General features: G+C 39.3%; 6 protein-coding genes across 18 annotated transcripts; 4 read left to right on the top strand and 2 right to left on the bottom strand.

The window, feature by feature from the left end:
- The first annotated feature begins 1,766 nt into the window (after positions 1-1,766).
- LOC108597370 (histidine decarboxylase) lies at positions 1,767-7,075 on the top strand. 4 transcript variants are annotated; one of them, XM_017983898.2, is made up of 9 exons: positions 1,767-2,066; positions 3,039-3,617; positions 3,677-3,786; positions 3,998-4,051; positions 4,108-4,801; positions 5,691-5,836; positions 5,899-6,139; positions 6,271-6,462; positions 6,521-6,637. In XM_017983898.2, the coding sequence occupies exons 1-9, from the start codon at positions 2,039-2,041 to the stop codon at positions 6,544-6,546; spliced, it is 2,070 nt and encodes a 689-aa protein (XP_017839387.1). In that variant the 5' UTR covers positions 1,767-2,038; the 3' UTR covers positions 6,547-6,637. The 4 variants fall into 4 exon arrangements, with proteins under 4 accessions (XP_017839387.1, XP_017839386.1, XP_017839385.1 ...); XM_017983897.1 differs by having other exon boundaries at positions 5,905-6,139; positions 6,271-7,075; XM_017983896.1 differs by having other exon boundaries at positions 6,271-7,075.
- A 274-nt stretch (positions 7,076-7,349) lies between these two features.
- Positions 7,350-8,435, bottom strand: LOC108597074. 3 transcript variants are annotated; one of them, XM_017983406.2, is made up of 5 exons: positions 8,240-8,435; positions 8,045-8,189; positions 7,868-7,993; positions 7,661-7,810; positions 7,350-7,604 (listed from the first exon to the last, which is right to left on the bottom strand). In XM_017983406.2, the coding sequence occupies exons 1-5, from the start codon at positions 8,365-8,367 to the stop codon at positions 7,413-7,415; spliced, it is 741 nt and encodes a 246-aa protein (XP_017838895.1). In that variant the 5' UTR covers positions 8,368-8,435; the 3' UTR covers positions 7,350-7,412. The 3 variants fall into 3 exon arrangements, with proteins under 3 accessions (XP_017838895.1, XP_017838896.1, XP_017838898.1); XM_017983407.2 differs by having other exon boundaries at positions 8,045-8,185; positions 8,240-8,305; XM_017983409.2 differs by having other exon boundaries at positions 8,045-8,089; positions 8,240-8,292.
- A 101-nt stretch (positions 8,436-8,536) lies between these two features.
- Positions 8,537-9,887, top strand: LOC108597073. 2 transcript variants are annotated; one of them, XM_017983403.2, is made up of 5 exons: positions 8,540-8,709; positions 8,765-8,915; positions 8,968-9,114; positions 9,166-9,303; positions 9,359-9,887. In XM_017983403.2, the coding sequence occupies exons 1-5, from the start codon at positions 8,588-8,590 to the stop codon at positions 9,557-9,559; spliced, it is 759 nt and encodes a 252-aa protein (XP_017838892.1). In that variant the 5' UTR covers positions 8,540-8,587; the 3' UTR covers positions 9,560-9,887. The 2 variants fall into 2 exon arrangements, with proteins under 2 accessions (XP_017838893.1, XP_017838892.1); XM_017983404.2 differs by lacking the exon at positions 9,359-9,887 and having other exon boundaries at positions 8,537-8,709; positions 9,166-9,342.
- Positions 9,857-15,179, top strand: LOC108597072 (chondroitin sulfate N-acetylgalactosaminyltransferase 1). Of its 2 annotated transcripts, none has more exons than XM_017983402.1 (5): positions 9,857-9,927; positions 13,158-14,190; positions 14,243-14,376; positions 14,428-14,727; positions 14,782-15,179. In XM_017983402.1, exons 2-5 carry the CDS (start codon positions 13,185-13,187, stop codon positions 14,926-14,928), a joined length of 1,587 nt encoding a protein of 528 aa, XP_017838891.1. In that variant the 5' UTR covers positions 9,857-9,927; positions 13,158-13,184; the 3' UTR covers positions 14,929-15,179. The 2 variants fall into 2 exon arrangements, with proteins under 2 accessions (XP_017838891.1, XP_017838890.1); XM_017983401.1 differs by lacking the exon at positions 9,857-9,927 and adding an exon at positions 12,996-13,081.
- LOC108597075 (synaptobrevin) lies at positions 9,967-12,896 on the bottom strand. 6 transcript variants are annotated; one of them, XR_001915073.1, is made up of 5 exons: positions 12,851-12,896; positions 12,145-12,240; positions 11,552-11,892; positions 10,633-10,888; positions 9,967-10,553 (listed from the first exon to the last, which is right to left on the bottom strand). XR_001915073.1 is itself a non-coding variant. In XM_017983411.1 (4 exons), exons 2-4 carry the CDS (start codon positions 12,189-12,191, stop codon positions 10,486-10,488), a joined length of 456 nt encoding a protein of 151 aa, XP_017838900.1. In that variant the 5' UTR covers positions 12,192-12,240; positions 12,851-12,895; the 3' UTR covers positions 9,967-10,485. The 6 variants fall into 6 exon arrangements, 3 of the variants coding, with proteins under 3 accessions (XP_017838900.1, XP_017838901.1, XP_017838899.1); XR_004458787.1 differs by having other exon boundaries at positions 10,645-10,888; XR_001915074.1 differs by having other exon boundaries at positions 10,690-10,888.
- A 1,208-nt stretch (positions 15,180-16,387) lies between the features above and the next one.
- On the top strand, positions 16,388-19,907 carry LOC108594649 (stress protein DDR48; the record flags this gene model as incomplete). The annotated part of the gene is made up of 5 exons (XM_033293335.1): positions 16,388-16,405; positions 18,155-18,668; positions 18,722-18,794; positions 19,139-19,549; positions 19,700-19,907. Coding segments are annotated over exons 1-5 (1,224 nt in total), but the record flags the coding sequence as incomplete, so codon positions are not given.
- Between the last annotated feature and the right edge of the window lie 1,348 nt (positions 19,908-21,255).

The raw sequence follows: 21,255 nt of genomic DNA, 5'->3' as shown, positions 1-21,255 counted from the left end.
GGTCAGCTCAGTGAGCTGAGCCCGGCAACCCTAGGCGCTCAGCTGTCATTGGCTGTTGCCTCTGCTCGCTTTTTATCCTTTGCGTTACGCCTGTTGCTTGCTGCTATACTCTTTTTTAAGAGAGTTGAGTTTATCTGCCTTAATAGAAATTCTTATTAGACTGCATTTTAATAGATTAATTAGATTAGAATTATTTAGGTCTAACATAAGTGTTTTAAATTAAAATTGAAGTTCATGATTATTTTTTTTTTAAATTAACTTTTTTTTTTCAATTTAAATTTTAAAATTTGTGCTTTTAACTTAAAAATTGTTTTTTTAATAGCTTTTTAAAAGAAATTTAGTCTAAGAACAAATAAATTTATAAATTGTTTTAAGTTAAATTTCAGTTTTGTCTATGCTTGATTTTCTTTAAATACATATTAAACGTTTTGGTTTATATATTTTTTTATTTAAATTTTTTAATTTGTGCTTTCAACTTTAAAAACAATTTTATTTAAATTTTAATATATATTTTTTTAATGATTTTTAATGCTTTGCTTGATTTTCTTTAAATATTAAACGTTTTGGTTTATATATTTTGCTATTTAAATTATATAATTTGCTTTCAACTTTAAAAACAATTTTACTTTTAATTTTAATATATATTTTTTTAAATTAATATTTTTGTTGTAGAGTATACAAAAGTCCGCAGCCAGCAAGCTATTCTATGCTAAAATATTTTGTTGCTATATTAGAAAGCAAATTAATTTTAATGCGCACTGCCTTTTTCTGCAGACGTCAGAAAGGACATCATCCTTGGGTATAAATAGCTGCGATTTGGCAGCAATTCCTGCAGTTGATAAAAAGCTGGCAGCAAAATACGTCAAAAGCTACGCTGAATACGGTGAATAAAGAAAGTTTGCTAAAAGTGTTAAGTGCTAAAAATAGAATAGAAACGTACAGCAATTATTTAATTTATAATAAAATAAAATGCATTTGTTAAAACATTAAAACTTAATTCATAATTAAACTCTTTGATAAGCTTGAAATGCATAACAGGTGTCGACAAATAATTATTGTATTAATATAAATAAAGTAATAAATTTGAATTTAGTTGCTTATTGCATGACAAAATGCAGTTTATCAAATTTTAAAACTTAGCAGCGTGTGTGTGTGTGTGTAGATAACGCGCACATGCACATATTTGAACAATGTAATTTTGTTAATAACAATTAATGTGTAGCATAAACAATTAAAGAGCGCTCAAACATTTAAACGGAATTTTGTTGTGAATCTGCAGCTGATCTAACGTGTTCAAATGCCAAATTGCATGTTAACACACGAGTTGGGAATAAAATAAGACGAATTAAAATTGACAAATTAGTAAATTAGCTGTAAATTGCTGTGTGCTAGTAAATAAATTATATTTATACTTGCATACCCCTAACGCTTACTATATAAGCTAGAGTCCAGTTCGCTTCTAGGTCACAGTGCCAAATTGAGTGCTAAAGCATTGAAACCCTTTTATTGTTTAATAAACAAAGCAGACGGACGACGACGACGACCTGTGGCTCAATAAGGTTAATGCCTAAAGCCTAACTAACTACAAAGCCTCACTGTTTTTACAGCTGCTGACACTAGTACGGCCCAGAAATATAACCACGTGTGTCATAGCGATTTCCACGCTACGCTTTTCGATTTTCCACGCACGCTTCCACAATTGAAGCCCCACAACGTTGGACGGAAGCTAGTGTCCAAGCTTGGGGCATTTTCAGTCAACGGTCGACGTTCCAATTTGCCATTTGAATTTGGCACACACACACACACACACGAACAAACGAACTAAATATAGCCAAAAGTTAAGTAAACAGCCAAAACTCTTTTTGACAGATAATGGCGCAAGCCTAGCAGCTAAAATATTCGCAAGATACAAAAGTCCAAGCTGCCAATAGGATTAAACTAAATACAGCGCCAGGCGAAATTTACGAGCTAACACCCACACACACATACACACATACAGCTATACATTTGTGCTACAGTTCTATAGACGTCAGTTGCCATGGACTTCAAGGAGTATCGCCAAAGGGGTGAGTGTGAACATAAAACGCACAGCAGCAGTTCGCAGCAGCTAAAGATACAATTACAGCTGCAGATACAGATACAGCTACAGATACAGCTACAGATTTGTAGCTTAATTTGATTTGCGTACAGCTTAGGGACTTACGCCAATTGCATTTGTCCAGTTTAATATATTAGAATTGAACTTGATTGCAGCTTAAGTCACTAGCATAGATTTCATTTAAGCAAATCGATTCAAAATTTTTGAGAACTAGCAAGCAAAATTATTTCATTATCTAAGCAATTCTAGCTCATTTAGTTGCTACAAATGTTATATAAAATAAATAAAAAGCAAGCAACACTTTAAATTAATTCGATAATGCAACTATTTTTATTAATAAGCAATTATGCGCTTTAAAAATTTTGAACATTAAATTGAATTGCACAAGACTTGCAAGAAATTTTTTAAAGTACGCAGCTTCATGTTATACAATTTGTTTAAACTAATGCTTAAGTTGCAATATGCTTTACTTAAGTTTGTAAATATTTACACAGCTTTAGTCTATGTGCAAATAATTAAATTAGCCTGTCAATGAAAGTAACAAAAATAATATTCTAAATTAATTTAGTCAGTTTTAAAGTAACCAAATAATTTCGTAATATTGAAATGCTATTAATTCGATTACAAATATAATTTAGAACACAATCTTTTCTTTAAAGTAACTAAATAATTGTTTAATTTGAAATGCTATAAATTTGATTAGTAAGAATTTAGAATTAAATTTTTTTCTGTCATTTCTATTAACGAAAGTAGTTAATTATAAGTTTTATTAAAAAACGCGCTTAGAATTTATAAACGCCGTTTATAAAATTTAAATTAAAAAGCGTTTAAAATGTTTGTTTGACGTCTTTAGTTTAAACAATTACATACATACGTAGTTAGTTTAGTAGTGACGTATTGAGCTGAAATTCGATTTGCTTTGCTTTTGTTGCTATGCCAGGCAAGGAGATGGTGGACTATATAGCGGACTATCTGGAGAACATACGTGAGCGACGCGTTTTTCCGGATGTTAGTCCCGGCTATATGCAGCAGCTGCTGCCCGAATCGGCGCCCGTGGAGGGCGAGCCCTGGCCCAAGATATTCGGCGATGTGGAGCGCATTATTATGAGCGGCGTTACCCATTGGCAGTCGCCGCATATGCATGGCTACTTTCCAGCCCTGAACTCGATGCCGTCGCTGCTGGGCGACATGCTGGCGGATGCTATCAATTGTTTGGGCTTTACCTGGGCCAGCTCGCCGGCATGCACCGAGCTGGAGATTGTGGTAATGAACTGGCTGGGCAAGATGATTGGACTGCCGGATGAGTTTCTGCATTTGAGCAATAATAGTCAGGGCGGCGGCGTGCTGCAGACAACGGCGAGTGAGGCGACGCTGGTTTGCCTGCTGGCTGGACGCACACGCGCCATACAGCGTTTCCATGAGCGCAATCCGGGCTATCAGGATGCGGAGATAAATGCGCGGCTGGTGGCCTATTGCTCGGATCAGGCGCACTCGAGCGTGGAGAAGGCAGCGCTGATTGGTAAGTGCTGGCGCAATTTGTAAGCTGCTTAACTCAACTGCCACTCTTCATCCTCGCAGGACTCGTGCGTATGCGTTATATTGAGGCGGATGAGCAGCTGGCCATGCGCGGCAAACTGTTGCGCGAGGCCATCGAGGACGACATTAAGCAGGGCCTTGTGCCATTCTGGGTAAGTGCTGCGTACACTTGTCAAAATTAATTGGACGACCGCGCGCTGCGTCACGCAATTAGAAGCAGCGACGCAGCTGCGCGCGCGCTGCAATTCCCAGCGGAGCCAATTAATAAACGTCTTAGCTTATTAGCTGGCAAACCTGTACAGCTGAAAGTAAAGCTATTTTTAACAAGCTTCCACATTGATTGAGCATTTCATGTCCTTACAGGTTTGTGCTACACTTGGCAGCACTGGCAGCTGCAGCTTCGACAATCTGGATGAGGTAGCTAAACACTTGTGCAATTTGTAGCGCAGCCAACTAATGCATACACTTTGCAGATTGGCGTCGTTTGTCGCGAGTACAACCTGTGGCTGCATGTGGATGCAGCCTATGCGGGCAGCGCCTTCATCTGTCCGGAGTTTCGCACCTGGCTGCGCGGCATTGAGCGCGCCGACTCGATCGCCTTCAATCCCAGCAAGTGGCTGATGGTGCACTTTGATGCCACCGCGCTGTGGGTGCGCGACAGCACCGCCGTGCATCGCACCTTCAATGTGGAGCCGCTGTATCTGCAGCATGAGAACTCCGGCGTCGCTGTGGACTTTATGCACTGGCAGATTCCGCTGAGTCGTCGCTTTCGCGCCTTGAAGGTTTGGTTTGTGCTGCGCTCCTTTGGCATCAAAGGGCTGCAGCGTCATATACGCGAGGGCGTGCGTCTGGCGCAGAAGTTCGAGGCGCTGGTGCTGGCCGATCATCGCTTCGAGCTGCCCGCCAAGCGGCATCTGGGCCTGGTCGTGTTTCGCATACGCGGCGACAACGAAATCACCGAGCGACTGCTCAAGCGGCTCAATCATCGCGGCAATCAGCACTGCATACCGTCCTCGCTCAAAGGACAGTATGTCATACGCTTCACCATCACGTCCACGCACACAACGCTGGATGACATCGTCAAGGACTGGCTGGAGATCAGGCAGGTGGCCACGCTGGTGCTGGACGAGATGAACATTACCATTGCCAATCGCGTTTATCTCAAGGGTAAACACTGGGCCCTACCAAATTATTAGTTGTGTGTGTGTTTTTTATTTTTTAGTTTTACTTGTTAGTTTTGTTAGTTCTTTTTTTTATGTTATTTGTTTCCGCACCCGCTTGATCCGCCCAATTTCGCAAAGTTTTTGTAAACTCTTGAGCTTTGTGCTTTTAATAATAACTCAATAACTCGTGTTCAGTTCATGAGTAATACAATGAATTTTATTTGTTTGTTTTGCTTTTTTATTTGTCATTAGTCGAGCATGTGTAAATTGTTTATTGGCAATAACAAATTAAATACGCAAAGTCTACACTCAATAGAAAAAAATGATTAGCAATGATTTACGCTTTACTTTAAGCGCTTATTAAGCGTTTGCATTATTTAAAAATATTTTAGAAATTTTCGTAGTTAAAAAAATATTTTTTTGCTTATCCAGGCGTATAATAAGTTAGCTATGTCCTACTTTAACTCTATTGCTCACAACAATTCGAAGCTCAACTAATTGAACTCAAATTTAGACAGCAAAAAAATTATTGAAAATTATTTGATTGCATTGACTTATGCTTTAATTTAGAAGCTTATTAATTGTTTGCATTATTTTAAAATATTTTACAAATTTTAAGAAGTAGCTAAAACAAATATTTTTTGCTTATCAAAGCGTATAATAAGTTAGCTATGTCTTACTTTAGCTCTATGCTTACAACAATTCCTAGCGCTAGATCTACTTGATCTCAAATTTAAAGTATCAAAAAATTATTTAAAATATTTAAAAAAAAATTTATTTAGACGCTTTAGATAACTTATAAAATTGTATATTAATTTATTATTTGTTACTTTTTAATTTGCTTATAATTAAGTAATTATAGCCTGTAATATTATTGATCTAATGCATTTTAGACACCAAGGAGAAAAGCGAAGCCTTTGGCTCCAGCCTGCTGCTCTCGAATTGTCCACTGTCGCCCAAGGTGGTGAATGGCTCCTTTGCTGCCATTTTTGATGCTGATGAGTTCTTGGCCAAGACCTATGCAGGCATACGCATAACGGTAAACAAAGCAAGCCATTGTATTGTATACACATATATTTGATATTGAAACATTTGCTGCAGCATCAGGAGTCGCCATCGATGCGTCGTCGAGTGCGTGGCATACTCATGTCTGGCAAGCAGTTCTCGCTGGACTCGCACATGGATGTGGCTGTGGTGCGCACAACGCTGGACAGTCACAGTGGCGACACCAATAGCACTGTGAACTCGTATGGACGCACTACACGCGACTCGGGCTCCTCGCTGGCCAGCGCTGCTGAGGAGAATTGCATACGCGAGGATAATGAAGAGTCCGCCGCGGAAGGTATGAAGGCCAGGTAGTGTAGTCGCCAGTTCTATTGCTAGCAAGTAGTTACTTGAATTATAAGCTAATTAATGCTAGCTGATTAGCTATATATGTATTTGGTTTAATATATTTTTATAATTTCTGTGCAGAAATTGAGCTGCTGCAAATTGAGCGACGCCGCAGCTCCAACTCGCAGTCATCTAGTCATAGCCATAATCTAACGCCTGCGTACCACTTCCGACCTATTACACTGTATACACCACAAAGCTACAGCCGCGACGTCAGCAGCACCACCGTCAATAGTCTCTTTACGCCTGTGAGCCACTGCGATATTTATCATGGTAAGCGCTTTCTGGAGCCCGTCAATAGTCTGTGCGACAACAGTTCGTTCACCAGCAGTGTCTATCATATGCCCACGCCCATAACCACGCCCACGGAGCCAGCTGCGCCGCCCTTTGACTTTGAGGACTACGACTGGCCGGCGAAAACGTTTGGCCAGCTGCTGCTCGAGCGCTATACCTGCTCCTCCTCGCTTTCCGGCGATGGCTCCTCCACAGGCAGCAGCAGTCTTGATCAAGGCGGCGTTACGCCCACCTCACATAGTCACACCAATAGTTTGAGCAGTCTCAACGAACTGGCTTCACCGCTGCTCGGTTCGTTTGCTTCCCAATCCCAACCACTGCACTCGGCATTGGGCGCCTCGAGGCTGAGCGACTCAGATGCAACTATATGCTCAGCAGCCTCCTCGCTGGAATCGCTTTAGTCGTTTATTCTATTAGCATATTATATATTTTTAAAAATTTAAATTTCACTGCTGTGCAATCAATAATCTTACCTTAACATATGTAGTAGCCAAAGTGTTTAGAGATCAAACTAAAAAGCTTCAACATGTAATATATATATAACTTTAATCCAATGCTAATCTCAAACAAAGTATAACATATTATAGAAAACTAACGCTTGCTTTATAAACTATTTAATATCTATATCTTTATCTATTGTGTGATTAAAGTTTATGCGTTAAAGTTAAATTAGCAAATGTTTTGATTCTTAGGAATGTTTAATTTTCAGACTGGCACAGACTGGCGTCTATGCATTATTTATCCGATTGCTATGATCGCTTAATAATATTAAACAAGCTGACATATAAATGGGTCAGGGACACGACATTATAATCAGATGTAGCTACAACTTTTATAGTTGCATGCAATAAAAAAACAAACGCTGATTTAATTGGAGAAAGGGTGAATTTATATTTACACGAGTGAACGCTGCTTGCTGTTGTTGTTGTTCACTTTTCCGCAGTTGTGGATGTGCTGTATAGTCCTTTGTAGACAAGCTGGTGTTTGTACTGCACATAGAACGTGAGCAGGAACAGCACAAGAAAGTCATAGAAGAGTATGAGCGTAGCCAGGAAGTAGTCGGTGACGCGCATTTCCGCAAAGCGACCGCCATTGATGGTCTGAGCATGATACATGACAAACTGTTAAACAAAAGGGAGATTACAAGTGGCTACAAGCTGAGGCTGCAATTAATTACCATAAGCACCACCGCGCTAATGAGCGCCTGATACAGAAAATATGAATATTCCGTGTCAGTTAGCATAAATAACATGATCAGAAAGACAGTCAGTATGAGAAAGACAAAGGCGATGACAAATAAGATGACAACATCCAGCGTTAGATCATGCTGCAGGACAAGAGTTTAAAGCTACTAAAGTTACTCGCTTTTGGCGCTACTACTTACAGGTATCACAATGCCCAGTATAATGAATAGAAACATTAGCAGAAAGCAAACGAAAAACCAAACAAGCAGATCCGGCCAAGCTGACTTTACTGCCAAACCAAATAGTCCAATTATAGCGCACTCCACCTAAGTACAACTTACTTTTAATTCAAGCACTTAAAGTTTGGTTAAACTCACTATAATTATGGTAAAAATTGCGTTTAGACCCGGTATAAAGCGCACCTGCTCAAAGAATATGAAGAATATGATGAATATGATAGAAGCGCCAAAGAAAATTGCGCACATCCAAGGCAGCTCGACAAAAATAGCGCCTAAATCCTTTCTGTCATATGCATTACATTAATTAATGTCTCTAATTTATGCTTTACTTACAAAACGCATAGTAGCACCCACTGTGCTAGACCCACTAATATCCAAAGTATCGTTACACAATAGACAATGGTGGAGAAATGTCGGCGCGCTCTTTGGGCAGCGCCAATTTTTTGAATTCTGCTGTCCATGTCGTAAAGCCAAAATAGAATTTAAACTTAAAATACGAAAAAGAAAGCAAATTTGACATGTTAGTTTGATAACTGTGTTTGAACTAAACATGTTTGCTTAGCATTTCTAAAAAATTCAAATTCAATGCTGTTTTGTATTTGAACAATTTTCATAGTTCACATTTCATTTTATCTCACCGTTTAGACTACAATAATACAAATTTAAATTTTAATCGAAACAATGGAAGTTGGTGGCGATGAGCAGGCGGCGGGGGCTACCAAAAAACATTTACGAAAAACCTATATAGTGACCATCGTAATGTTGATTGTTGGCCAAGTGCAGGTAGCCGGCCTAATGGAAGTGTAAGTAGCGATAAACTACAAGCGACAATAATATAAATTTCATTAACAAATGCAGCACAGCCATAAAAAGTTTTTTGGAACGCCATTACTATGTCAGTCTTTTGCAATTTTTTGTTAGTTTTATATCCATACAGCTTTATGTATTCTTTTATCATGTAATTGTACAAAAACCAGCTTATATACGCATTTTAGCCGGCCTCTGGACGGTAAGTTGTTGCCACATATATAAAGGTAAAACTAACGCTATGCGATTTGCAGTTTGAATCAAATACTATATCGATAATGAAGCCAGCCAAGACAGCGCCCTACACTGGGCTTATGATATCTTGGGTAATGACTTTTCTTATGATGGGCATTGGCGTGCTCTATGGGAATCTAGCAGTACGCCATCGACGTGGACTCTTTGTAAGTTTGCCCAAATCTTATGGCAGATAACTAAAGCTACTGTTCCACTAGATATCGCGCCATAATGTCATACGCTGGAGCGAACGTCTCTTTGTGCTCACCAGCTTTGGCATTATAGTCTGCTCGGAAATGCGACGTGTGTCCATAGAATTTCCCACACTGCTTGTCTACACGCTAATGTCAAATGTTGTAAGTGCGGCCAAATCAAATTCAGCTTACAGCATTTAATTCCCCTACGTTTTAGTTTGTCATCATATTTGCCGCCTCCATACGCAGGCCACAATTCTATCATGCAAATACTCGCGCCGATTATATACTCATAGGTCAGCTATATTATTTGAATTTCTATGCGCTCTATATGGGCTTCGTATGGACCATTGCCGCAGGCTTGCTCTGGATCAAATATGATATCGATAAAAAGGTATTCGATAAGAAGTCTGATTAGGACGCATGCGTTGCAAATGAATTCGCACAGCTGTGGCTACGCACACACACACACTTTATCCTTTGGCAGCAGCAACCACAAGCAATGCAAATCAACAAACATTCTGTCTGCTTGGCCAGTTACTTTGGCCAAACTTACGTCACAGACGCAACGCTGTAAACAGTTGGTTTGTCTTACGCTGCTGTTCGGTCGTTTGGTCGCTCGTGTTGTTGCTTGAAAATCGATAAAAGTTTTAACTGCCATCCAAACACTCGTTGGCGTAGCACATGTAAAACTTTGTAATTTAAACAATAACCATAACAATGTAATAAATGCATTACTGTGTGAAGTTTTTTTGTACAAAATGTTCGCGATACTTGTGGGCAAACGTATGTTCTCTATGCTATTCAAGAATAAATCAATGACAATGCCGTTCACATAATTTTCTTTAATGTATATGCTAAATACAAAATATATATGTATATATATAGCCACAAAAACATTAGAAAATAGTGCATATAAGCAAGTTTATAATTGTGTGTGTGTTTAATACTTATACAAATATGCATATGTGTGCTACTAGCTTGGCTAAGTTACATTTTTTGTTTTGTTTGTAGGTCACACACACGCACACACACACACACACAGTTACAGCTTCAAAAATGCCTTACATACATAGACACAACAAATTACATGTGCGTTTCTTTATGCCGCAGCAGCTTGCAACAGAAGGTTGCACAGCAATTTAGTTGCTGCATTGACAGTACAATTTTTGTTTGTTATAAACATTTAAGGTTAATTATAATTACAAGCTGGTTATTTAATAATATTTTAGACACAGTTTCCTTTAATCCATTTTATGTTGAATTCTTGTATAAGGCCAATATGAAGGCAACTTGGTTAATAACAGCAGCAGCCAGCTCTTCTACTTCAGCTTCCTTTTCCATTTACTTGGGCGACTCGGTTATAGCTTTTGCGCCATGATCGCTGCTGCTGCCAGCTGGCAAAAATGAAACTGCAAAGAACAGATATATATATGATAAGTATATAGTTTCAACGCGTTTTATGTTCTAGTGCTTATTTTAAAGACTTACTCGTAAACTTACAAGTAAACAACTAATTAACACATGAAGCACGCAGCAAGTTTTTACCTTTTGGAAATTGCTTAAACTAAATTATTCGTTTTGTTTATAATAATACATAGCACGCATAACAGTGTGTGTCTATCTATTAATGTTCTGTGTCTGTGTGTGCGTGTGTGTGTGTTTGTTTGTTTGTTTGTAGTTGCAGCTGCGTTTTTATCTATACTCAACAAGTTGCCTTGTTGCATTGCTCAATTGAAAAGTGACACTGCAAGTAAAAAAATTTAAAGAATTTTTGGTTTGTCATCAATTAAGTTTGTCCAATTGCAAGTGAACAATTAGTGGTGAATTCGTTGTGTTAGTAAATGGAGCAGTTTGTAGGCCTCCTTTGTTATAGCTACCAAAACCGCATTGCATCGAAGTATAAACAATTGAGTAACGCGTTCCGTAGCGTTGTTATCAATAGGCTAAGCCGCAACCTTAATTAATAATAAAAGTAATTCGTAAACCTTAGACAACTGTGCAGTAATTACAATTGCCATTTACAAATGTTTGCTTAATTGCTAGTGAGTGAACATGTGTATATTATAAATATATAAACCATAACCTTAACAGAGCTGTAACATTCACTTTAAAGTGCATTAATTTCTATTAACAATTGAGTTACTTTCAACTTAAACTTATAATATATTATTAGCTACAATCTGAGCTTGAAATTCGCATTATGTTGTTAAACTTCCATCAACCCAAGTTGCGCTTTACCACTTAACTAAACTTAGATTATAGTTATTATAATTAACTTGCTTAGCACATTCTTAGGTTGCTACTTCGCATATACATAGCCCCCCAACCGAGTCTTAATCTATTACTGGGTGCTTGACATGATTACAGCTCTGTTTTGAAACTCATAATAATCCATTTCGAATCTCACCTATTATAATGATGAGCAAGACGACCGCAATTACGCCCAGTATGATCATCATTTTCATGTTGGCCCACCATTGCTTGCGTTTCAGCTTGCCAGCCTGCTGTTCGAACTGTGAGGCTCCCTGTTCCAATTGATCGGCACGCTCGCCGAGCTCCGATAGTTTCTGATCACGTTCCAGCACCTTCTCAACGTTGACGCGCATTATGCCCACGACTTCATCTACTTTGGCCTGTGTCTGCTGCAGGCGCTTCTGGGCGGCATTGTTGTTGCTGTTGTTGTTGTCGTAGTTGTGGTGGTAGTTGGACGTGGAGGCGGCATTCGGCGGTGGCGGAAGTATGGGAAAACTGTATAATATTATATGTGTGGCGGCAAAGTATCAAAGCGTGACTTAAAGCGTGAAACACAAATGCAAGTTGCTTTAGAGAGCTTGAGTTTTATAATTAATTCAGATTAATTGATGTTATGACATCATTTGACATTGAAGCCCTTTGCATTGCGCTTGCATTTGTGCATCATTCTCTCTTTCTTTCATACACATTTCCTTTGTTGCCACATGCAGTGCCCAGTGGCAGCTGCTGCTATCGGCAACGACTTACTCATTATTGTTGGAGCCGGAAGGTGCGGGTGCTTCGTTGTTCTCCATTTTTGTGCGTTGAGTGTAGTTTGATAGAATCTAGCAACAATGTACTGTACTGTAAGAAAGAGAGCATTTATTGTTTAAACAACAGGCTTATTAAACAAATAATTTGCCTGTTCCAATGTGCAAACGATTAACTGTAGCGTATGCGCGCACACACACACACGTTTACAGTTAGATCGCACACACTGTCACAAGCTGCGATTAATTTACGCTAAAATTAACACAAACACGCACAAAACAGAAAATTTCAGTGCAAGTACAAGTACAAGCACATCTTATCTATGCCCATACGCTATATGAATGAATCATGCCATTGCCGAACTTGGTCTAGCACAAAGACAGTGATGCGCACTTCACTAAAAATGCTTAATAACTACGACACATTGCTGTATAAACGTTTTTTCTACAACATTTGTCAGCGTTACTTTTCTTTATCGCTTATTCAATGTAATTAGCACTTAGTATTCCATAAATTATGCCGGTTTCTATGTGCCAAACCGTGATTGTTCACCGTGACTTTAGTGGCCAGCACTGTTAGCAGCGCCGAACAAAAAAACTTGTTGCTCGCCCAAAAAAGCAGCCGCTTGCCAACGCATAATATTTACATTGCGGAATTGACCTCGCCCCTATTTATCTATTTACTCAGACACACACATACATACCTGCAAATAGTTTATGCTGCTTTTTATTATTAGCTTATTGTGTATTTAATTAATTTTAACTTTCTCCAAGAATTTTTTTCAGCAGACTTTTGTTAAATATTGCTGTAAGGCAACTTTGTTATTACTGTAACTTAACATGCACTATGAGCTCAGGCTCAAACGGCACTGCTATTGCTCAACTGTGCACTGTTAACGCAAAAATGAGCAATGTTATTATCGCAGCTGTTAAATGTATGTTAATTACCAAGTGGCAACGCTTTTAGCAATCTGGCAACTTTTTAATATGCAAATATCAATTCGATTGCAGAAATAACCGCCAATTGGAATATGGAAAATGCATAATTCACTGGCTTCCAGACTGCTTGTGCGACTGCTGTTGCTGTTTGCACTGGTCACAGTCATTTCCATAGCTATCCTAACAAAATGGGGCTTCGATGAACTCACTGCCGAGACCAGCAAGGACTCCCACGCCAATCCCAGTGAGTCCGCTGGCTACAATTATGCGCTAAGCGAACGAGATGCACAAATTGAGCGACTGAAACATGAAGTATTAACGCTACGTGCACAGCTGGTGCTGCTCCAGAACAATCGCAGCGGGACAAGCAATGTCTTGGCCGTAAAGTTGCCTTTGGCGGGCAATAGCAGCCATAGCCTGCCGGAGACAACTGTTGCCTCGCTGACGCACCACTACGACTGCAGCAGCTACATACGCAAGCAGGTGGGCGCGGCAGAGATTCTGCACGGCTTGCCGCTGAACAATGAATACGAGATGATTCCATTTAATCATTTCACCTTCACGCGTGTGTATCCCATTGATCTGGGCTTGGGCAAACGCGTTGTGGAGAAACCCATAGGCTACAGGCGTCGTGATCTGCTGGAGGCAGTAAACAAGGCGCTCGATAGTCTTAATCGCAATCATACAGCGCGTGCTCGCGCCAAAGGATTAGCTGTCGATGTGCCCAGATACACGCTGGACGACTTTGTGGAGGGCATCTATCGCACAGAGCCCACAACGGGCAGTCAGTATGAGTTGTACTTCCAGAGCATGAAGCATCAGACGCATGTGGTGCGCAAGGCGCTAGTTATGCGTCCCTTTGCGCCACTGCAGACAGTGCAGCTGGCCGAGCTGGCCACCAATCCCGTTATACATGTAATATTGCCACTAGCGGGGCGACTGCACAGCTTTCGAAGTTTTCTGCAAATGTTTCAACAATTGCCGGAGCGTGGCCTGAGGTTGATTGTTGTGTACTTTGGTGAACTGGGCCTAGAGCAGGCCCGGCAGCTGGTAGCAGGCTCCAAGCGCATGCAGCTGGTGGCTTTGAATGAGACTTTTAGTAGAGGTAAGTAGAGTTAAAAGTAAAGCGCATTTAAAAAACATTTGCATATTTATAGCGAAAGCCTTGCGCATAGGCGCGGAACACATTAAATCCGCGGAGGATGCTTTGCTGTTTATGTGCGATGTGGATATTGTGTTTACTAATAAATATTTGGAACGCTGCCGCTGGAATACTGTAGCAGGCAAAAAGGTAAGCTCAAAGCTTAAACTAAACAAATTAATTTAAATCTTTTGCTTTTAGGTTTATTATCCTGTGGTCTTTAGTCTCTACAATCCACATGTTGTGTACACGCTGCAAGGCAAGTCGCTGCCCAGCGAGCAGGAGCAGCTGCTTATCTCTAGAGACACAGGCTTCTGGCGTGACTTTGGCTATGGCATGACCTGTCAGTATCGCTCGGATTTTCTACAGATACGCGGCTTTGATGAGGAAATTGTGGGCTGGGGCGGCGAGGATGTAATGCTGTATCGCAAATATGTGCGTTCCAAAATCAAAATCATACGCGCTACCGATCCGGGCATATTTCATCGTTGGCATACCAAGGTGAGCTACATTTTTGAGCTTGAACTGCGTTAAATCTAAACAAATTTTTTGCAGATCTGCACCAGCTCGCTGAGCGCGGATCAATATCGTGCCTGCATTCGATCACGTGCTCTCAATGAGGCCTCGCATGCTCAGCTGGGTTTTCTGGCCTTTCAGGACGAGATTGCCGCTGCCATGTCCGCAACGGAGACGCATAACTGAGCGTATATCTAATTGCTTACGCATACTATCAGCCTCAATGTGACAATAAACTTGTATTTAGCCAATCGTTGACTCTTAGCACAATTGTTATAACTGCGCCGCACTTGAGAGCCTACAATCGTATATACTTAGTTACTTAACTTAACCGTAATCTCGTATACATAATCGTACTTGTATGACAAATTGTTCTTCCATGAAGCAAACTAGATGCAATCTTTAAAATAAACCCAAAACAATCTAAACAAATTAAATACGCAATGGCTTATAATATTTTGGAGCGCCGCACGCTCGCTTGTGTAAAAAAATATAAACAACATTATATTGTTTAATTAAACTTGTCGCCGTTGCTAGACGCACTATGAGTGTGTGTGTGGACATGTGTGGAGTGCCAACGACCTCCATTTGGGGTTCAGTGAGCATGCAGACGAAGAAGAAGAAGAAGCTGCGGCTGCCGTCGCAGGAGTAAAACTAACTAGCGTAAAGTTCATATTGTTTTATTATAGAGTACATAGGCTATGTGGAGTAAAATAATATTATGAGCTTAAAATAATTATGTATATATATATTTTGTATATATTTTTAGCATATTTTTTGTTAGGGTATTGCAATTTTTAGAGTTTGCTCAAGCAGCTTCAGCTTTAAGCCATTTTCATGGTCACGGTCGTGGATTATGTAAGCGCCATAAAAGCAGAGAAAAGAAAAATGATTTTTTATCTCAACAATTAGCAATGCTAATTTCACGCCTTACGTCCAGTTACTGAATGATTCACAGCTAAATTAAATAGACTTGACGACTTACCTATCAAAGAATTTCTTGCGCTTATAATTACGCAATAGCCTGGCTAATTAGCTAAGAAATTGTATACACATAATAATGCTAAATAGTGCTGCTAATAAATTAAAGAAAACAAATATAATGACAGGTTTCTCAGGTGCGCCAAAGCATCCTGCTGTCATTCTACGAATACCAAACTGACCATGAAACCCAAACCCACGAAATACACAAAGCTTGGGGGCTGGCCTCATAGCCATAGCCAAGGTGTTGTTGCAGGTGAAGTGACAAAACGACGCGACGCCCAAATCAAAAATGCCAACACCTCAACCACGAATACCAGAGCGCCAAGCCCCCACCCCCGCTACCTACGACCTACGCACCCACAGAGCTTGAATCTTGCGCTTCAGTGCGTCGCCTCTCCGTGTGCTCTCTCTCTCTCTCTCTCGCTCTCTGTCTATCTCGCTACGGTTCTAAAGCCGCGCTCTGTGGCAGCTCCAAATAAATAGAAGCGCTCGAGTTTTAAACAGAGCATTCGTTTTATATATTCTGTGACTAGCAACACGCTCCCTAAATATTATTGGAGTCTCTGCTGAAAGTGTTTAAGGATTTTGTGTTTAAGTTGAGCACAACACGTGCTACATAAAAATTCGTGTGCGTCAAATTAACAAGTGTAGTTATTTCAATATGCATGTACACCAATTGGTAAGTAACAATTATTAATCATATTTTTAATTTATGTTGGAGTTTTCTGAAAATTTTTAATTGCTTTTAAATCATAATTACAAAGAAATTATAGAAACAAATTTAATATTTGAATTAGGTACAGTTTTTAAATTCCATGCAAACATTTCCCAAAAAGTATTTTGAAATTTTAGCATACTAATTAAAAGTAGAGCAAATTGTAAAATTACAAATTAAATTAAAATGACTTTAAATCATAATTACAAGCAAATAATATAATATAAAAATTTAATATATAAATTAGGTACAATTTTTAAAAATCCAGCCAAACATTTCCCAACAACTATTTTGAAATTTCAAAATATTAATTAAAAGTATAGAAAATTGTACAATTAAAAATTAAATTACTTTTAAAACATAATTACAAATAAATTAAAAAAAAAATTTTATAAATTAGGTACACTTTTTAAATATTCATCCACACATTTTCCAAAACGTTCTCTGAAATTTTAAAAGATTAATTAAAAGCATACAAAATTGTAAAACTAAAAATTAAGTTAAAGTGCTTTACAATCCAATTACAAGAATCTAATACTGCTCACTATTAAATTTTTAGAAAATGTAGAATTCAAACTAATGAATTAAAATTGTCAAATACTGAAAATGTAGCTACAACACGTAAAATATAATTTATTTATATAAATCGTATGCAGGCAATTAATAATTTATATACTTGTTGAGCATAAAAAGGGAAAGTTGCTATTAAAATAATTATAGTCTAAAAACCAGAACTGATCTTATGATATAACTATATATTATGCTGACCTACCCCCATATTAAATACTCATTACGTAAAAATTTTGATTACGACACGAATAGCAGCAGCATGAGTAATTATAAATTACAAATATGCTAAATTCAAAAATATTTTTTGAATGGCAACGACCCTTGAACGTACGGAACGTCAATTTCTAAATAACACATGGTAATTATTCTAATAAAGTGCAGTGACAAGTCACAAAAGCCGAACTATAGATTCACAGATTGGCCAGTGGTTAGCATTATTTTTAATATAATGTAACTATATGAATATTTGTTGTTGTTGTTGTTGTTGGCGCTCGTATATTTTTGGTCAACGGAAGTTGTTCCTGATGCTTGGCTAACAAAGCGTGGCGGCAATTTCATGATTAACTCGCGTGGGGCGATGGTTGCTGCTGGCGATGGGGGAGGGGAGGGCTGGAGCTACGTGCAGATCAGTAGTTGGCTTTATGATTTTCATTTTGCCGCAGACCCTGAATGAAAACCAAATGATGTCAATGCTACTTTATGCATATGAGTGTATGGAGTTGAGCTTTTGTTTATAATTATTCGCTTTAATTTTTATTAAATTGCAAGTCTAGCACATTCACAGCTAAGCCCTAAGCTATGCTGCAGCGGTGTCTGTTGCATAATCTGCCAAAGCTGCCACAGCTATAGCCACAGCGATTGCTACAATTATGCAGAGTCGTAGTCGAGATACGCTCGTGCATTGATCATATTTCACGCTCGCTGGCGTTGAGTGTCCATTTTTTTAATGATGATAATGGCGCTGCTGATGTGGCTTTTGTATTGCGTCAATTATGAACGCTGGGGAGGCTGTAGCTCAACCCAGTTGGGTGTGTGTGTGTGTGTGTGTGTGGGTGGAGGGCTTTAACCCAGTTGGGCGCTGAACTGTGAAATCTGTTCATAAACAAACAGCTAATGGGTACAACTTGATATATATTGTTACAGTTACTTTGCCTGCTGGCCTTTGCGTGTGCTCAGAGCGCCAGGACTGCGGTAACAGGACCCGAGGCACGTGCCCAATCCCAGCCGTCGTCAGCTGGCGTGCTGGACTCTGTGCTGCGTGGCAATGGCAAGAGTCGTCAGTCGCGCTGTGTGCGCTGCTATGAGGATCGTTATTATGGCAGCAGCAGCAGCGGCGATCGTTATGGCAGCAGTGATCGCTATGGCGGCTATGCCAGTCGCGCTGCTGAGGATCCACGCAGCTCCTGGTACTACTCGTACGATCGTTACGATGATCGCAGCAGAGATCGCGACTACGATCGCTATTCAACGCGTGATGAGCGCTACATGCCGCGCAGCTACGATCGCTATGAAGGACGTGGTGGTGGCTACGACGATTACTACAGACGTGGCGCAGGCGCTGGCTATGAACGCGGCTATGGCGGCTATAGCGGCTACTCCAGCGGCTATGACAGCAGAGATCGTTACTACAACGATCGTTATAGCGATAGCTCCAGGGGTAAGCTACAGTAGTCATCAGCTCCAATGTCTATTCAAATTTCTTCTTTGCAGATCGTTATTATGATCGCTCACGTGCTGGCTACAACTCGGACCGATATGATCCGTATGATCGCTACTATTCAAGGTATGATTTTCGCAATTATCGTCCTTGGGATGAAACCTACAGGTAGCGCTATCCTGCTATTGCTTTTCTATAGCTGTACAAAGCTTTTGTTTGTGTTTGTGTTTATTGTTCCAACTGTTGCTCTTTACTTACATACAACAACAACTACAACAACAACAACAACACCACAACAACAACAATGTCTACTAATTACACTAAACAACACAACATTGGATACTCTACGCCAACTCGTTAATGGGAATTGCACACAATTGAACAACAACAACTTCACCCACCTTCTACCCTGTCCTGTCTCGTTGTCCTTCCAACCACTCTAACTACTGCACCCACGCACGCCCACGCAGAGGACAGTCGGGCTTCGATAACTCGGGCCGTGGCTATTACTTTGCCGGCAATGACGATGATACGCGTGCGCCCTACGATCGCGAGCGCGCCTCCTCCGCTGCCAACTCCTCGCCCTGCGGCCATCAGGTCGCCAATTGCCCCTACGACGATCGCGGCACAAAAGTCTCCTCCTCTGCCATAGGCAGCGATGGCTATCGCGGCGGTCACACCAGCGTCATGGGCGACATGAACAAGCCCAGCTGGATGTATCTGGGCGAGCAGGACAAGCCTGGCACGAGCGGTGGCTCTCGTGGAGGCGTCAGCAATGGCAGCTCCGCAGCTGCTGCGGGCAGCGGCGTTGCGGGTGCTGCGGGCGCAGGCGGCGGCGTTGGCAGCGCGCGGGATAGAGAGCATGAGCACTCGCCACAGAGGTAAGTTGCAGTGGGTGCTGCTCAACTGCTCCGCCTCCAGCCAGTTCACCAGAGTTCACACAGTTTTAAGTTGTTGTCGCTTAGCTTAGGCGCGCCTGTGGAATTGTATAAATCATTAAGTTAGGCTTGCTCTCTTATCGCCCCTTGTAGCTCTTCCTATGGTGGACGACCACGCCCTCTAGGCGGCAGTTATCTCTTCGATCGGAACAGCAATGCCGTGGCAGAGAGCCCGAGCTCCGCCGCAGCGAGCTCAAATGGTGATGGTGGTGATGGTAGCGTCAATTTGCCAGCAGCTGCCGCCCAAACGGCCGCTCAATCTTCCAGCCAGGCTGAGGACAAGCCCAAGCAGCAGCAGCAGCAGCCGTAACTAGAGCGTTGAAGCAGCAGCCGCCCTTTTAAGTGGGCGTGGCTTAACTTAATTTCTTGTATTTATGTGTATGCTAAGCTAAAATTGATAACTATGTGTGGCACACGCTTAGGCGCAAGCCTTTGCTCAATAAACATTTCAAAAGATTCTCATCGAAAAGCGTTTCAAATAATAAAAGATCAATCAGTTTAGATTGTTGGAAGTACAGTTTATTATATAGTGTATAGTATACGGCATACAAAGGCTTATGATATATAGATTTTTAATTTTTAATAAGCCCAGCTTAGCAATTAAACAGAATCAATTTTTAGGGCGGCAGTGAGAAAATAAAAAGATAATCAAAATAATAATTTTAAAAATAAAGCAAACAAAATTAAATTATTAAATAAAAAAACAACAAAACAAAATTATACAAACAACTAAAAATAAATCAAATAAGAAATAATAACAAATACATAATAATAACAAAAAAGTACCAAACAAAATAAAAACAATAAAAGGTAAAAAATAAAATGAAATCTAAAAGACACAAAATATGTATTACAAATTATAAAATAATAAAAACAAATGAAATAAATCTAAATCAAAAAAATTATATAAATCAATAAGTAGTAAATAAGTAATAATAAATAATTAATAAATGTGTGTTTTAACTTAAATTTAAAAGAAATAAATAAAAAATAAACAGAAAGAAAAATTTATAAACTTACCAAAGCATTCACATGAAAAACGAAAAGTAAATTAAACACACATAATAATAAATAAAACCTTGATAAAAACCTCACACAAAAAAACTTACTTCAAAAAAATTAATTGAAATACGTTTAAAGATAAAAACAATATAGATAAAAACCAAAAAGAAACAGATTAATCAAAGACAAAACAATAAAATCATTAAAACTAAAAGCAACAAAAAAGGTAAGTCTTTAAAATTAAAAAATTAAACAGAAAACAATAATAAAATTAAATATACAAACCAAAAATTATATACAAAAATAAATTAAAAAAAAACAAGGAAATAAATAAAATTAAAAACTTACCAAGAAATTATATAAACAAATCAGAGATTTAAATAAACCTAAAAATTTGATAATAAACACTTAAAAGGTTAAGAACTCAATATTTAAAAATGAACCTAAGTAAACCTAAATTTAAAATGAAAACTAACGAACCGGCGACAAACTTAAATAAATAACAAATATTTTGTTCAACAAAAACACGCCTGCTATTGGCAATATACATCGTTAAAAATTTCGCAATTTAGCTAAGTTTACAATTTTCTTTTTTTTTGGTTTTTTTTTTTATGTGGAAACTTTCAACAAGGATATTGTTAGACCAA

Source organism: Drosophila busckii, chromosome 2R (genome assembly GCF_011750605.1).
Source record: "Drosophila busckii strain San Diego stock center, stock number 13000-0081.31 chromosome 2R, ASM1175060v1, whole genome shotgun sequence".
Lineage (NCBI taxonomy): Eukaryota > Metazoa > Arthropoda > Insecta > Diptera > Drosophilidae > Drosophila > Drosophila busckii.
This window is presented reverse-complemented; position numbering and strand designations above follow the sequence as displayed.